Source organism: Thunnus maccoyii, chromosome 11, assembly GCF_910596095.1.
Source record: "Thunnus maccoyii chromosome 11, fThuMac1.1, whole genome shotgun sequence".
NCBI classification, from domain to species: Eukaryota; Metazoa; Chordata; class Actinopteri; order Scombriformes; family Scombridae; genus Thunnus; species Thunnus maccoyii.
The window spans coordinates 17,803,332-17,820,166 of NC_056543.1; the positions used below are offsets into that span (position 1 = coordinate 17,803,332).

At 38.3% G+C, this 16,835-nt stretch overlaps 1 protein-coding gene across 1 annotated transcript in view; it reads left to right on the top strand.

The window, feature by feature from the left end:
- Nucleotides 1–16,835, top strand: part of ubr3 (ubiquitin protein ligase E3 component n-recognin 3) — a 46,515-nt gene that overhangs the window by 8,845 nt on the left and 20,835 nt on the right. Inside the window, exons 17-28 of the mRNA XM_042425979.1 lie at nt 1,059–1,144; nt 1,521–1,662; nt 2,895–2,991; nt 4,107–4,248; nt 4,689–4,793; nt 4,885–5,055; nt 7,961–8,406; nt 10,107–10,195; nt 12,728–12,877; nt 13,884–14,017; nt 14,791–14,901; nt 15,278–15,478. Coding sequence (XP_042281913.1) covers nt 1,059–1,144; nt 1,521–1,662; nt 2,895–2,991; nt 4,107–4,248; nt 4,689–4,793; nt 4,885–5,055; nt 7,961–8,406; nt 10,107–10,195; nt 12,728–12,877; nt 13,884–14,017; nt 14,791–14,901; nt 15,278–15,478 — 1,874 coding nt within the window. The remainder of the gene's footprint in view (nt 1–1,058; nt 1,145–1,520; nt 1,663–2,894; nt 2,992–4,106; nt 4,249–4,688; nt 4,794–4,884; nt 5,056–7,960; nt 8,407–10,106; nt 10,196–12,727; nt 12,878–13,883; nt 14,018–14,790; nt 14,902–15,277; nt 15,479–16,835) is intronic.

Consider the following 16,835-nt stretch of genomic DNA (forward strand, 5'->3'; position numbering starts at 1 on the left):
GACAGAGTGGACCGTGTCTTTTTGCTTCACGTCACTCTTGACTACTAACGAGCCAACTCATTAGTTTAAATTACTGAGAGCTGGTGGATAGTGGATGATGGTCAGAAACTTCCAGTTGAACTTTCAGGCACATCATATCATTGTTGTAAGCTTTGTCCTTCAGTTGGATATCAAAACATTTAGTTAAATTATCAGAGATGAGCAACCTTCTGTTTTTTGGTGTTACCATAAATGCAGCATGACTAAATGGGATCCAAATAGGTCACATTTTGTATTAACAATTAGCAAAATTTACTTTGAAATGAAAGAACCTTGAGAGAACATCAACAACAATTTAAGTTTAATAACGGTATGCCTAGAATTTCATTTATAGACAATAATAGCAATTTGATAAAAATCACGATCGCCTTATCGGTCAGAACATTTTCCTCAAGCCCCACTGAATGGAAATAAATGGAAAAGAGTTCCTAAAGTCACATTTGTTCAGTCAGGAATTCTCTAGCCAATCTGTGGGATCATGGTTGATGTAACACTTTTTGATGGATCATTATTGACTATATAAAGCCTAAAGTGATTAGTTTGTAGCTAAAAAAACCAACACAAAGTACTTTGTTAATGCTGGAGATGAAGAGAGGTTGCCCTTCATCCCAAGCAGATCTACATCAACCCTCCTTTTTAATGTATGTAACACAAAACACTATAAAAAGTATTTATCATTAAAGAGAAGCTGTTGTGCACGGTTAATGACACTGATCCATCCTTTGTTAATAATCCATCTGCCAAACACAGCAAAACATAATTTCATAGGAACAGGCATCACAACTAGACCCATGTTTACATTGAATAAAAGACTCCTAATGGCAAATTGGTTGAAGACTGCAAACTACATCCTCAAAATTGCCGAATTGAATCAACACCTCTGATGATTATATGAGCCTCAGTGACTGTTTTTTAATCTAGGGCTAAAACATTGTATTGTAAGGTGTCCAATGACTGTTGTTAAAAATCAGATCTTTCTCAGTTTGTCCTCACGTTCTACATCTCACTCTCATTTACAGGGATGACAGATGATGAGATCCTTCGGGCTGAGATGGTCTCCCAGTTGTGTATGAATGACCGTACACACAGTGCACTGTTAGACCTTGTATCCTTCAATACTCAACGAGTACTTTAAAAGAGCATCTAGTATCCAGTCCATCAGAATCAGAATCTGTTTACTGGCCAAGTAAGTAAGCATACAAAGAATGTGTCTTGGCATTTGCTACAGAATGGAATAATAATAGTTTTGAAATGAGATATAGAGCTTGAAATGAAATATTGACTGTACAAATGAAATATGGACTGTGCTACAGACAAAGAAATGAAGTATATGAAAGTGACAAGTGCAGGGATTAAACAAGGGATGTGAAATGTCCTGTTTGATAACAGAACAGTTCAGCTATTTAGTAGCAGCCTCTGGAAAGAAGACACTGTTCAGTGTCTGTCCATGAACATCTTCTTCCTTAAGATTTTTTTCTTAGATCCCTGAGAATCCCAACCCAAAGAGTGGCATCGTACCAGGGAGCTGTAGTTTTGAGGAGATGCTCTCTGCCGTGGCTGACTTCAAAGCACCAGTGTTTGAGCCAGGAGGCTCCATGCAGCAGGGCATGTACACACCGAAAGGTAGGACGATGATGCTGAAGTTGAATGCATGATTTACTAATGGACAACTGTAATAAGTAACCTGTTAAACATATGGAAATTACAGTGGGGGTTGTCACGGCATTGTTGAATGTTTAATTTGCATAAAACTGTACATGCATGGAAGTGAATAAGGAAGGTTTAAACCTAGAAACCAAAAGAACTTGATGCTTGTCAGGTGTTTGAGCCACAGGACTGAGACAGAATAATTTCTGAACTGAGAAAGATGAGACTTTGTGCCTTCATGTAGTCTGCAAGTACTAGAAAACATCCATGCTTTGACGAAAAGCTCTCAGCCACCACTGCAAAGACTTGGGGTTAGATTCTCAGGCTTTATCATGTGTTTAAAAAAACAAAAACACAATTAACTCTGTTTGATGGTGGAAATTCAGCAAGGATTCTTGTCCTTGATGCTGCACTAGTAGCTGAAAAAGTAACGTTTGTCTGCCTACCGCCCTCCACTGGCCAATAGTAGCCTTAGCATTGACAAGGACTACAATGTGTAGGTAATTGGGCTTTCCAAACTGAGAAAAAGAATCACAAAAGTATTTAAAAAAAGACACATTGTGTCATTTAGTATCAAGCAAATCACTGGAGCTTATCCTTTAAAAAATACATATTTTCCCAACATCAACAATGTTGTATTTGCTAATTCATGTCCTGTAACTCACAGCAAACATTAAGTTTTGGGTTGATGATGTATGTTGCAGTTTGTGTATTTTCATGATGAGTCTAAAATATATAATAATATAATATATATAATAATGTAATTTAATACCCTTGTGTGTTCAACATTATGCAACAGATCAGAATATTTATTGTAAAATAGTCATTAGTCTCATATAAGGTTTATAATATTGATTATGCGTGTCACATTTATGCTTAATGCCTAGTCTTGTTATAGATATCTTGCACAACTGGCTGAGAGAGAATACATTCTGTCTCCCTTAAGTCAGTATCTTTTTCAAATATATTGTATTTCACACTACTTACTTTGTTTTCTAATTTGTGAGTAGAAATGAAGAAAAATGCTGAGTATGGGGCTTGAATAGGCTGAAAGTCTCAAACCTTTGCTTTGTGTCATTAGTCCTCATCAGGCCACTTGGGGGCAGGCTTACACCACTTACACAGAGAAGATGAAAATAGGAGAAAATTGAATCAATGTCACTTTGTACCAGCTGTTACAAAGCAGATTTGTCCCTTTTCTCAACTAGCGGAGGTGTGGGAGAAGGAGTTTGACCCCATCATGGTTGTTCTGAGAACAGTCTATCGGCGTGACGTTCAGTCAGCAATGGACAGATACTCAGCATTGTAAGTTAACCACGTTGCCTTAATTTCCCCAAATAAATTGTTTTTATATTATTTAGATTTTTAATGAACAATGGTTTCCAATTTAAGTTTTGTACCCTAGGCAATTGTGTGTTGTCCCTTTTTTTTTTTTTTTTTTTTTAAATCTGCATTTTGTATGACAATAGTACATTCTTTTTGTCGGGGTATTCATGTTCAGTCGTCCCCGACAAAGCCAACCTGCATCATGCTCTGTTCAGTGTAGTAAGGTCAGCTCTCTCACCTGCTCATGAGGGGACATGATAAGAAAGGTCAGGTCTGCTGGGTGCTAGAGTTGGTTTCAATTAGATAGCTGTCGAGGAAAATCAATATTTCAGGCTAAATTGTAATAGAATTGAGGAAATCTGTCTTGTTTGATTGTGGAACAGACGCCTCCTAAGACAAACATGTCAGCGGAGGTGAAGGGGATACCTTGGGGATAATTTTCTTTATGGTTATTGGAATGAGTGAAGATGCTAATTATACCTCAGTGAGTGCTTCTGTGTTTCAAATGGTTGTTGGGAAGATAACCTTTTTCTAATGGGATTTTAGGCCTTTTTTTGTGTAGCTGTAATTGAAAGTATGTATAGATAACAGATGGTTAGTCGTACTTCTCTTAGACATATATATATATATATATATATATATATACCCTTTTTCTAGGCCAGTTTTTGATGTTCTAAACCATGTGAAACTAAGCCATATTTCTCCTTGAAACATATTGAAGCTGCCATTGCCACCTTCAGAGTCTGATACCAGACTTATGTTGCACATTCACAGTGTTTGAAAATGATGGATTGCCTGTCAGGCTGGCCCTGGTTTATATAACAATGATCCCATCATCACTAATAGAGCGAGGGACCCATGGGCTCTTCTGTTGCATAGACTAAAAGATTTTGCACAGTTTATTACTCTGGGCAATTTTCGGTATCACATCATCAAAATCTTATTTCCCTCATCATCTTGCTTAATGTGTAAATTCAACCTTCTGTTGCATATAATCTAACGTACACCATCATGGCTGTGGTGATTACTATGTGCTATGTGTTGCTGATTGTTCTTCTGATATGTCCTCTCTTGTGAATGATTATGTCACCTAGTTTAAAACAGTCTGGCATTCACACCGGCAACCCATGGCCACCTTACAAGGAGAGGACTCCTCTGCACCCGTGCTACAAAGGCCTAATCAAGCTGTTGCACTGCAAGACTCTGCACATTGTGATATTCACTCTCCTTTACAAGGTGAGCCCTTCAGCAGTGATTCACACAGTGTAATAGCGCTGCCCTTGCATCTCAATTTCCACCTTGAGCTAAACCAGAAATGCTTCTTTTTGCCGTATTTAATTGGTGCATCGGTAGTATCTATTAATTGGTGCTGAAATGTTACAAGATATTGGAACAATACAGGAATGGCAAAATGCAAAAGATGCAGCACAAAATGAACAGACCTCATAGTGTTGTTAACTATAAAAACAGACAAATGCATTCACAGATGAGCATGTTTTTCGTCTAACAACATTGGTATGGTTGGTATCAGTAATGAGGGGGATAATATTTCTGTACCATGGAGTTATAATACATAGAATACAAATATTGTTTAATATTACATGTAAAATTGCAATGAACTAAGCTGAAGATTTTACTTGTTCTCCACTGTAAACAAATAGTTTGATATGTTCCAGATATGGATGGATCATCAGAACATGTCTGAACATGTGCTATGCATGGTGCTGTACCTGATCGAGCTGGGCTTGGACAACCAGGTTCAAGACAACAAGGAGGATGAGGTGAGATATGGTGGCTCTGAGTCACAACCAGTTTTCTCACTATGTGGACTGCAAACCAGTGTCCTACACAGTGTATGTCTTATGCTTCCAGGAGCCTTGCATCGAGGAGCACTGTCATGACAGCTGGTTCCCTGGCACTAACCTCCTCTCCAATCTGCACCATGTCATCAACTTTGTGAGGGTTCGGGTTCCTGAGACAGCCCCCGAAGTGAAGAGAGAGGCCCCTCCCAGCACCAGTGCTGAAGCTTCATCTTATGGCCAGGTAAAAGGAAGCTCTGCTAAAGACTGAGCTGAATTGCAGTGCTATTAATTACAGTCACTTTAATCATAATAAATGGAAGTAAAACTTGTAGTCAGTTTGTTAATGATTGTTTGGTAAATCAGCCAAAGGGCAACATCAAAATTCACAAGATCCTGATATTTTTTTCTGGAGTGTGTTCACATCAGAGCCAAATGGCCAATGATTATTTGAACTGTGTTCATCAAGTGGCCAAAAACATGTTCGATGAGATGTTAGTGTTGCTCTGTCTGCTGGATTGTTAGTTGGCAATAGTCTGCTAACAGGTTAGCCATGAACGCTTGCTGTCAGTGCTTTCTAGTATTCTTTCTAGTGGTCAGAGATTTTGTAATGCAGCTTTAAAGAGCAATATGACATCAGGCTAAAAAGAGGTGTTTCACTGCCCTCACTGGTTGAGAGTTTCAGGTCTGTTTTACCTCCGACCGCACCCAGCAACACTGCTGTATGGATGTGGTCACAAGTGTGCTCTGTTGCACCTGTAACCACACCCAACAATGATGTAACGGGTTCCTGGAGTACACCTCTACATCACTGCAGCAAGATCACAATTTAAACCACTGGAGGTTAACAAAGACAAAATTTTCAGGTGGTACGATACTCTCAGTAATTCACTTTCTTACCAAGTACCAATTAAAATGGCTTTTCCTTGAATGCAGAGACATGTTGTGAACAAGTGATACTTTATATGCAGATCAAAACGTTTACTGTACTTGTCAGACCATACTTATGTTGCTGGTAGGATTTTATATATATATTTTTTTTCTTTCAAGAACTATTTTCTGGTCCAACATCCATATTTCAACAACGCTTGGATGGATATCCTTGAAATTTGGTACAGACATCCATGATCCCCAGATGATAAATCCCAGTGACTTTCAGAAAAACTAACACTGAAGTTCATGACAGGATATCTCTAAGTTAATTAGTGAATTTCCCTCACCCTTTTTTTTGAAATGTAACATTTAGCATGCTAATGTTTTTTTCACATTTTCCTTTAGGTCTTTCCTGACATGTGTACACGCTCTATATCAGATGTTACATTGTTCGTTTGGTACCTTCATGTTCCTCCTCTCTTATCAACATTATTATTGTTGTTCATTTTGCTGCACTTGCTCCACAGAATTCCAGGCGTCTTTCAGGGAATTGGAGAGAGGTAGCTGTTTGCACCCTTTGTATAAAGAGGTTGATGGTTTTGATGTCATTTGCAGCTGCATTTGTCTCATTTTTTTTTTATGAAAGAATTACTATGCACATGTTTGTTTTGTACATTTCAAAGGTCGTCTGCCTCGGTGTGTTATGGTGTGTGTGTATAATGCTGTGCTTCAGCAGTTCTCCTCCCTCTTGACTGCTGAAACTAATTATGTGTGTAATGCAGGTTTGGGTAAACGCTTTTTAACTGCATGTCAGTATGATTGATGTTGCCTTGACTGGGCAATATGATGTATGTTTATTTAACAGTGCAGCTCAGGTCCATGTTGTCAGGTCAGGTCACGGCAATCCTTCAGATAGCTTGTGCGATTTTTACATTAGGATGATTTGAATTTTCTCCAGGAATACGGTTGTTTTGAGCGCTATCAGCAAAGGTGTTTGTGAAACGTTGGCTGAAATTTTATAATAGACATTTAGTTTGACTTTTATGTGTGTTGTGCCTGTATGACTATGGTAATGAAGCACCCCTCCAATCCATCAAAGTCCATCAGTTTATTAGTGGTATAATTTTAGATGTTTTTGCTCAAAGACAGATCTGCCAAAGCACCTGGATGCAGGTGGAGTTGGAAGGGATGTTGGTTACACAGGCTTCTCTTATCGCTCTACAAGCATATTTTGCTGATACGGTGTGAGCTTGGTACTCAAAATATTGTGTGCTGTGAAACACTGTTTTGGTATGTGTGTGACATAATTTATTGATGTACCATATGCGTTTACATTGGGTCCAAATAGCTTTAATCCTACAGCATGACATAAACACTGCCACACATAGGGGTCGGATCCTTGGGTTGGATTGATGGTGTTGTAAGGTATTTCACATAAAAATGTTCATGAAATAATTGTATTTTCTGTAATAAATACATAATTAAAACTTGAAAGTCAAAAAAGTATTCCAGCACACACCAGGATACTGGGATAGACACAATTATTGAGGAATTACATTAAAAAACAAAAGGAGCAAACTATGTGTTTTGCACGTTGCTTCATCAGATTGATTCTCTGGTTCTCTGCTTGATTGCTATCAGGTGTGTCTTTAAATAGCCAGGTTCACACACAGCATCTCACTCTCCAATACAAAGGCAAAAAGGGCAAACAGCAGGCCATGATTGCAAAATATACATTTCCATAAGACTCATATCCACAGATAATGAGATGCAATTAATGTTAGAGTACAAAATGCACAATAAGGCTGTCCCATCTCTAATATCACAGAGGATGAATACATCCATGCACACCTTTTACATAAAATACCATATATCATAGAGTACAAAATACAAGAATTTACTCATAATGAGATAATAAAGATAAATAGAGAAAAGTAGAAAACATATATATATTAGAGAAAAAGGTATTGTACAAAATACATTTCATTGTAAAAATTACATCATAATACATCTAAAAAATATTTCAAAAATGGGGGGAGAATACTATTATAGACTGGATATAACTGTCTTAATGGGGAAGGGGGGGGGGCTTGTGCCAGGAGCGGTTTTAGTGGTTCAACTTAACCTACATATGAGATCACTTGTAGGCACAGAAAAACAATGTAGGACATACAAGCACAAGTTATAAAAATGGACTTAAGTCTAATGCGTCATTCAACCCATGTGTTCATCTTTTTGACATAATTAAAACCTATTTATTTCTTTTTTTGTCTTAGAACCTGCGTGAAGCTCAGGTATTCAGCCTTGTGGCGGAGCGCAGGAGGAAGTTCCAGGAGATAATCAACCGCAGCAACACTGAGGCCACCCAGGTTGTTAGGCCCAAGAGCTCCTCAACACGCTGGGTCCCACCAGGCACACCCCCCCAGCTGGTGACAGAGATCCTGGAGATCCGAGAGAGCATGCTGTCCCTCCTCATTAAGCTCCACCAGAAGTTGTCGTCCAAGCAGAACTCACTGTCGGCATCCTGGCTGGACGATATGGACACGAGCCGTCACGCTCATGGAGACGGCATTACAGCCATTGAGCGCATCCTCACCAAGGCAGCCACACGCAGTTGCCAAATCAGGCGTAGCATTCAGGACATTTGTGGAAAGGTGTGTCCTCCAGTGCCACCAAAGAAGAACAGTCCCACAGACAAGAAAGCCATGGATAAAGAAGAGAGGTAGCATAATGATGATTCTTTTATTTACCTTAATGGATTTACATTTGTACAACTAAATGCTGTATATTCAGTACTGCTTATTATCTGTTTGAAATGGCTGCACATTGATATTGTGTCCATCTGAAAAGGGCTTTAACCAAAAGCGCTAATTCATATTTCCAGTGACAATTCTTTATATATGCACTGCATGCTAATCATTATCAATTGTTGTCCTCTCAGCCTCGAGCTTGACAAAAATGGCTCAAAGGAGTGTGTAGGCTTTGAATAAGAAGCTGAAGTAATATTGTCAGGGAGGTGCAAAGCGTAGAGATGCAAATGTATTGTATGGCACCACGTGTCAGAAGCAGCAACAGATTATGTCTCTTTTTAAAATAAGATATTAAGTCTTCTTGCTGTTTTTTTTTAAATTATTTTAAAAGGCGATCTACACAATTATCATATGCAGAGCTTCAACAAACGATTATTTTCATACTTGGTCATTCTGCTGATTATTGCTGAATATTGCTGATTCTCACTATAAAATGTCAGATAATTGTAAAACATGCCCATCATCATTTCCAAGTCCAAGGTGATGTCTTCGTGTTGCTAATTAATGTCTAACCAACACTCCAAAACTCCAGAGATATTCAGTTTGCAATGATGCAAAACAACTATAGCAGAAAATACTCACATTTGAGAAGCTGGTAGCAGAAAATGTTTTGTTTTTTGCCATTTTTGCTTGAAAGGTGACTCAATTGATGAATTAATTATCAAAATATTTTCCATTTAATTTTCTGTCAAACAACAAATCAATTTATCGACCAATCATATGAGTTCTTATCATATGTGTTGCTATTATCACTATAGTACATCTTTTCCCAGTGAAATTGGGTCCATTGGCTGTTCAAGTCAAACCTAGTGGGTTTTGGCTTTTCACCTCACATCCCCCCACTAGTCAGTGTCTCCTATTTTCCCCCTCTAATGATGATGGAATGGGCTATAATCACTTGATAATGGCCTGGTTTGGGGTTGGTTTCACCCCACAGACGAAAGAAAAGGTAGAATCTCCCCCATTTACACGAACTAGAGCTGTTTCCACGGCAACTGTCAGGCAGCAATGTAGTCAGGGCAATGAGAAGTGAGAAGCTGCTGCCCATTCCTCAGACTGGTTGTTGACACCCTGAAGCCGTCAGTGAAAATTATTTAGCTTTGACGCTCCTGTCAGTATTTGTTTATGCCCTCTTATTAGGGACTTAATTTACAGTCAGCTCTGCACCCTGTGAGTCTGCAGAGTGGGACTCAACCCCTTTATATTAGTTCAATAATCAACCTTTCCAACTTTGACAACATAGCCTTGTTGAAATCAAACACCTGCTGTGTATGTAACAGTGTCCCCTGCTACATAGACGAATCTGTTGCACAGGCTGTGGATGAACAGGTGAAACATGCCCTGAACATAAGTACATACTTATTCTCAGAGTACTGTAAGTCTTTTGTGAAGTGTAAGAGCAGTGATTCATTCTCTTAAGGAGAGGAAGTGGTTGTCAAGAACTATAATCAGGAGTGGTGCATGTTTTCAATGTATAAAATCTCTGTTTTCACTCACAGTGCGTCTTTTCTAATGGAGATAATATAATTTGCTCAATAGAGTCTCATTAGTAGAATTAAAATAACTTTGCATATTCATTGCATTGAATATAACTGATTGCTCTTTCTTTCAGACGTCAGCGGGCTAGAGAGAGGCAACAGAAGCTGCTTGCTGAATTTGCCTCCAGGCAGAAGAGTTTCATGGAAACAGCCATGGATGTTGGTAAGAAGAGGCCAGCTCAATTACTTACACATACATCAATCACAGCAACCGCTGCCCAAAGTCTGTTAGCAAAGAGTTAGCCTCCCATCATGGCAGGAACAGCAGTGGGCCAGGGTACATGTGCTAACACAATCTTTACTTGGCATACTTACTGTAATAGTTGTAAATCATAGTCCAGTATTCAGTCTACTGTAACTTTAATGCTACACAGCCCAACAGGCCTGCCAAGAATAGTGAATGTATTTTATTGAGTTGCTGACTCCCATTGTTGAAACATTCATAGTGAGGTGAGGTGTGCAGTGGAGGTGGAGGTGTAACAAATGCACTTGGATTTTTATTTTGTTTCTAGTTTAGTTTGAAAGAAACATACATTGTGTTAAAACTGTGCTCGTTTTCAAAGTCTCATCATACATATCTCAGACCACATAAAAGTATGGTCTGATCAGACTGTATAAAAGCGCTAAACACACATTAACACTTCTTTTTGAAGGACTTCCTGCTACTGTAGTATTTGAAGAAAAGAGCTGCAGGCTGAAATAAACTCATCATTGCTGTGCCTTTTTTCACTGGGGCAAGGTGACAGTGGGCCGAGTCTGCGCTCTTGGTCTCTGCAGGCCTATTAGGAGAAATTGAGAGGAGAGTGCTCCTGTGGGAGTGTGGGTGGCTTTTGGCTCAGGGCACATAGGATCAAAGCACTAATAGTGGGCTGGACTCCCAGGGCCCACCCTGACACAGCATGGTTAGTGGATGAATAATGGCTGCTGTGATCAGACAGACTGTTCTGGCAGTACTGTACTCTGACCTCTATCTGCACACTTCTTACTGAGCAGTAACATTATTTGCTTTACTTCAAGCTTACTGTAGGGTTTGCATCACCTGCTCCAAAGATTTAAATGTGACGGGGAGATATTTAAATCAAGTGAATGCAATGCAGACTGCTTGTAGATATCTTTCAATTTGCCTATTATTGAATATAACATTTGGTCTTATTTCCTTCAGGAGGTGTAACATATTTGAGGCAGGTTTGCCTCTCCTGCAGAGGTTTCTGTTAACATTGGCTCAATGATCTGTGAAAATTTCAATTCATTATCTTGAAGTACTATTTCAAAGGCAGCTGAACTTGCTGTTTGGCCTTAAATTCAACATTGCAATCAAATTTTGTCACAAAAATAAATGAAAGTTCATGAAAAATCTTGAGTTATATCGGAACCTCTTTTCTTATGTTAATCTTTGTATTGCTTGGTGTACATCTCACCACTCGTGTGGCTGTTGGGGCAAAAAGTTTACATTAGGGATGTACTCCAAAGAGGCAGTAGGGCAATCTCAGTCTTGATTTTCTTAATCATTAGTACTATAATATTGAATTATATAATATATATTTAATTGCTCACTTCACCCCCTGTAACTTTTCATCTTGCAGATAGTTTTGGGTCTTTTTTCCCCATGTTTTGAGATATCTCTCTGCTTCCATCCCAATACAAGTTGAATGAAATTTGGTTTGTTGTACTCACTGCAAGGAAAAATGATATTTTACGATTACATTGTAACTACTCTCTTCTAAAGAAAAAGTCCTTATGAGAACATAAATGCTTTTCTGTAAAGAGATGTTGCAGTTGAATTGGAGGCAGAAATCTCAGACAGATATGTCCTGAACATCTAACATCAAACCTATCTTCAGTGCTACATAGAGGTTAACACGATTGTAATGTGTGAAGCAAACCTTTTAAACCAGTTTCTGTTCTTTACCTCAGTTTGTGTGTCCTTGTAGTCTTACCTTTTGTGTGTGTGTGCGCATGCGCGTGGATGGCTCTGAGGTGGCCTGAGGCTAAAACCGCGGCGTTGACATCTAATGCAAACATCTTTCATTTTCCCCAGGAACACGGTGACCTTTCCTGAGAACATATTCTTCCAAAGAGCAATAAATCAATTTCCAACACAGCTTGACATTTCTCCACAATATTTCCTGCTCAAATTGAACACAATTCTTAACATTTAAAACTAATTTCACATCAGTAATTAATTTCTAGTGCTGTGCCAATCGCAAAGGTAGGGGTAGCAGAGAATGACAGTCCTGTGTTGGCAGTATATTCTCATTCTTCTTTCCATTCCTGTCGTAAGCAACTTCTGAATTATTGGGTACACCAGAACATCAAAGTCCGAAGTTGGTTATTTTCCTTATAGTTATTTGATTGTTTAGTCAATTACCTTCCCTCATCATGGATTGTTGCCTCAATTTCAGTTATACCACAGTACAGTGTTTTTGTTTTTCACACAGTTGGAAGCTTTTTGCCCACCCACAGGTGAATGTGACACTGACAAATCATTGAATACAATAATTACTTTTTTTGGAATTGTTTCTAAAAGTTTATTTTTCCAGGTTTTATTAATTGTTAACATCAGCTGTTGTCCACCATAGTTATGATTTTGTGTTTACAAAAGCACGGTTGTGTGAAAGTATTTGTGAGAAAGCTTTTGCACACTTAGATTTAAGAATTCTTTAAGAATTTTTTCTTTCTACTTTTTTTGTACCAGAATCTCCAGACACTGAGGCCGCCATGGACCTTGGACCATCTGAAGTGATGGAATCTGAGGTTCTTTATGACTGCGTGATCTGCGGTCAGAGTGGACCCTCCACGGAGGACAGACCTACTGGCCTAGTGGTTCTCCTCCAGGCCTCCTCAGGTATTACATTTCCAAACATCTTCCCCCTCCATTTTCAGATGATGGTTAATAGGAATGATTTGTGAAATCACTATCTCAATTGTGTAGTTTGCAGTTTAAAACAACCAGCAATTTGCCAATTTCTCTGTTGGCAGTCAGCCTATTATTCATGGCACCTTAGATCCACCATACTGAAAGTTTTAATAGTCGGTTAACTGTTGTTCTCATTGGCTCATTTATTATTCATGTTGATCCCAGGACTCACTTGTACATGGAACCAACTATTGGAAGAGGCAATTTATTTTCTATTTTTGTAGACAGAGGAGGATCACTCACTGTCATCCACATAAATGGCATGTTTGATTAGTAATTAATCACACTGTAAAATGGTTCAGAAGACTCTGACCTCAGTGTCAAATAACTTCTCATAAAATCTATTCCAGTGACTGACAGTGGATCCATAGGGGCGTACAATTACATAGTCCTTTTTGGTGACCAGAAACCATTGACATTTAATGCTGTACACTTTCCTAGTGTGCTTTCATTTCTGTTGAATGCAGAGGAAGGTGCCAGAAAAGCATACTGTATGTTGTTGAAATGATTACTTGATTTATTGACAGAAAGTTAATTGCCAGCTATTGTAACCATCAATTAATCATTTAAGTATCAAGCAAAATGACAAAACATTCACTCGATCCAGCTGCTCAAATGTTTACAAATATTTGCTTTTTTCTTTTGCATCATTGTAAATTAAATGTCTGCGTTGTGGACTGTGGGTCATTTGTCGCTGTGACTGTGCTCATGTGAAATTATGCTGGGCATTATTCACTATTTTATCATCATAGTCTCAATAATCAGTTAATTGAAAAAATAATCATCACAGTAATGGATAGTGTAAATAGTCATTAGTTGAAGCCCTTAGACTGTATAAACTCTGACCACAATCTCAATCCTGGACTTTTTAATGAAATGCTGAATACATTACACAGATTGACTGCTGAAACTGACTGCCGTGATTGTCTTTCAGTGCTCGGGCATCGCTGCAAAAACAAAGAGGCTAAGAAGCTACCGACTAGTGATGAAGAACATATATACCCTGCAGACACGTGTGGAGTGGCTCATGATGTCAGACTCACCCTCATGCAACAGTACTTCAAAGATGTAGGTGTCTCAGAAACTATTGCTAACGTTACAGAGGAGAAAAAAAAGGCTCAAAGCACTTAGAACACTATTAAAGATATGATTTCCATGTGCAAAATAACAACTTTAGCAGCTCAAATAAAAGGGTTCTCGGTCTGTTTGTTTCTTGACATTTAGTTTCTGTGCTAGCAAAGTCAGCATCTACATCTGTTGAGGTCCTTAAAAAATTGTGGGATGTTGAAGAATTCATCTCTTAAATGTTTGTGGTTGTCACATTTACAGGCCAGCTAATGGTTGTCACACAACATTGTGTGACAAACAGCAAAATAAAAAACTTGAATGCACATGCCAGTGGGCAGCACGCCAAGTTAATATTCAAAATATCTCTCAAAATTAAAACTAAAGAGCTTGAAGCTGAAAATTGGCTTTGGCTCAGCTACTTCTGTGTTTTGGCTAGCTTCCAACTCAACTCTAAACCAACAATGATTACATTAGTTGACTTGGACATAATCAAATAAAAAGCTGGTCATTCATTCATGCAGGCTAGTTGTCAGTTAAAAGATGCTTTTAAATACCTTATCAAACAAAGCGGAATGACAAAAGCTAGTTTGTTTTTTTTACTTTGTTATAGGATTTTATAGGGATTTTTTTAGTGTAGTTTGTTGATTCAAACTTGAAAGAAAATCTATTAATTTATCAGCACCACAAAATAAACAAACGACCAGAAGGTTGATTGCCTGAAGACATATGTACGTACAGCTATTGATGTGATTTTCCTCCTGTGAATTCTGCAGAGCTCTTGTCTGCAGTCTGTGTCAATAGGTTGGGATGGGGGTGTCTACGTCCAGACCTGCGGACACACTTTGCATATAGATTGCCACAAGTCATACATGGAGTCTCTTAGGGTAAGGAAACCTTGACCTAATGAAACGATTAGTTAAATTGTGTAGTTGATTGACAGAAAATTCATCAATGACAGTTTTAACAATTGATTTATCATTTACGTCATTAGTCAAATTCATTAGCTGAATATCTTTTTTGACCATTGAAAATCATTGCAGCCTTAGATCCACTGCCTGTTAGTTGTCCAGCATAGAAATGGTATGGACTAAAGATTCTGAGTCATATTTTCAGAAAATGTGCAGGCCTTCGTACTTCATATACCTTAATTACCTTATTTTTGAAAACTCCATTGGTAGTTGCCTCTTCAGTTTTGAGTTCAGACCAAATTGAACTTTTTATGTTTTTTTTTTGTTTTGTTTTGTTTTTATTTCTTTCCAGAATGACCAGGTCCTGCAGGGTTTCTCCGTTGACAAGGGTGAATTTACGTGCCCACTGTGTCGACAGTTTGCTAATAGTGTCCTTCCCTGTCGCCCCGGGCGGGGCACAGAGGCGGGTACATGGCACACACCCACAAACAAGAAGACGTGTGTGCTTGTAAAGGAGGTGGAAGATCTTCAGGAGAAACTTGGCCTTTTCCCTGTAAGTTTTACAGTAAGACCAGGACTTTATAATTACTAGCATCCTGTATTGTTCCACATCTGTTCTCCAAACACACTATCAACTCATTACTGGCTGATGGTAACACAGACAGTAATTATGCCATCATGGAAGTGTCAGTATCTACTAGATCCTCGGGCATGTACATGGACTGGCAGTTGTTTTTTTTTTTCATGCAGTGCTAATGTTAGTCTGAATGCAGCCTTAGTGTTGCATGAATAAGGTAATCTGTCACAAGGATTTCATGTCTGCTGTCACTGTGTTCAGAGCTCTTATTGTTGCACGGTAATGCAGTTGTAAATGCAGACTGATATGAAATCTCATGACATTACTATGCTACTATAACCAAGAAGGTTTGGATCTTCTTTAAGCTACTAGTCATACTGCTTTGAAATGAATGAAAACCACTGGCTCCATCAAAACACATTGAAAAATGTAAGACCCTGCAGCATGCCCTGCAAAAGTACTGGTTCGATCTTTTAACAGGCGACCTACAAAGTCTGTCCAAATAGGTTTTGGACATTGAACAATAGATTTTAAGGCCTGATATTGGAACGAACATCAAAGTACTCTTTGTGGCAGAAGATCATGTCTCTAAGTTGACATGCTGTTCTCTTAAAACCATGTAAAAACAGATTGAGGAAAAAAGGCTTAAAACTTACCAGCTATAACCAATCAATTGGACAAAAAATACCAACTATGTCAGTCTTGTTTGGTCATTGATGTATTGTAAACATGTAATTATGATATTTATTACTTGAGTTCAACATGTGTTCCTGTGTATTTTCTGAGAAATGCTCTCAAGAGCAAAGTGGAGCCAAGAAAATTTCAGCTTTCTCCATATGAAGTAATGCAATGTGAAAAATTTCTTGAGACAAAGCACTGAAAACTGCTCTAGTCAAAGCTATAGGAAATTGTAACTTCCTAGTATGAAGGGGGAAAGAACACAAGAAAAGGAGATTTATTTAAATTTAGGAATAGTTCCATAGTCACTGGTAGATGATAATAAATGTGAGTACTATATATGAGAAGTGTTTGGAGCACTCTAAACTGTTGACTGAACCGTTGTAAAAACTAATTTGTTCCATCTTCCATTAAGATTTTAAGTAGCAGCTCAATGCTGTATTGGTGGAACATCACATAATCACAGAGCACTTTATAGTCTACATTGGCATGTGAAATACTCTAGTTGTTGGTTTTACTGTTGAAGGTGCAATATTCTGGTTCAATGTGTAATACTTGTGCAATACTTGTGTATTTCAGTTTTACTGGTTTTATTGGTTGTATCGGTTTTATTGGTTTTTACCTTTTGAATGTATTAAGTTTGGCTTTTTTAAGT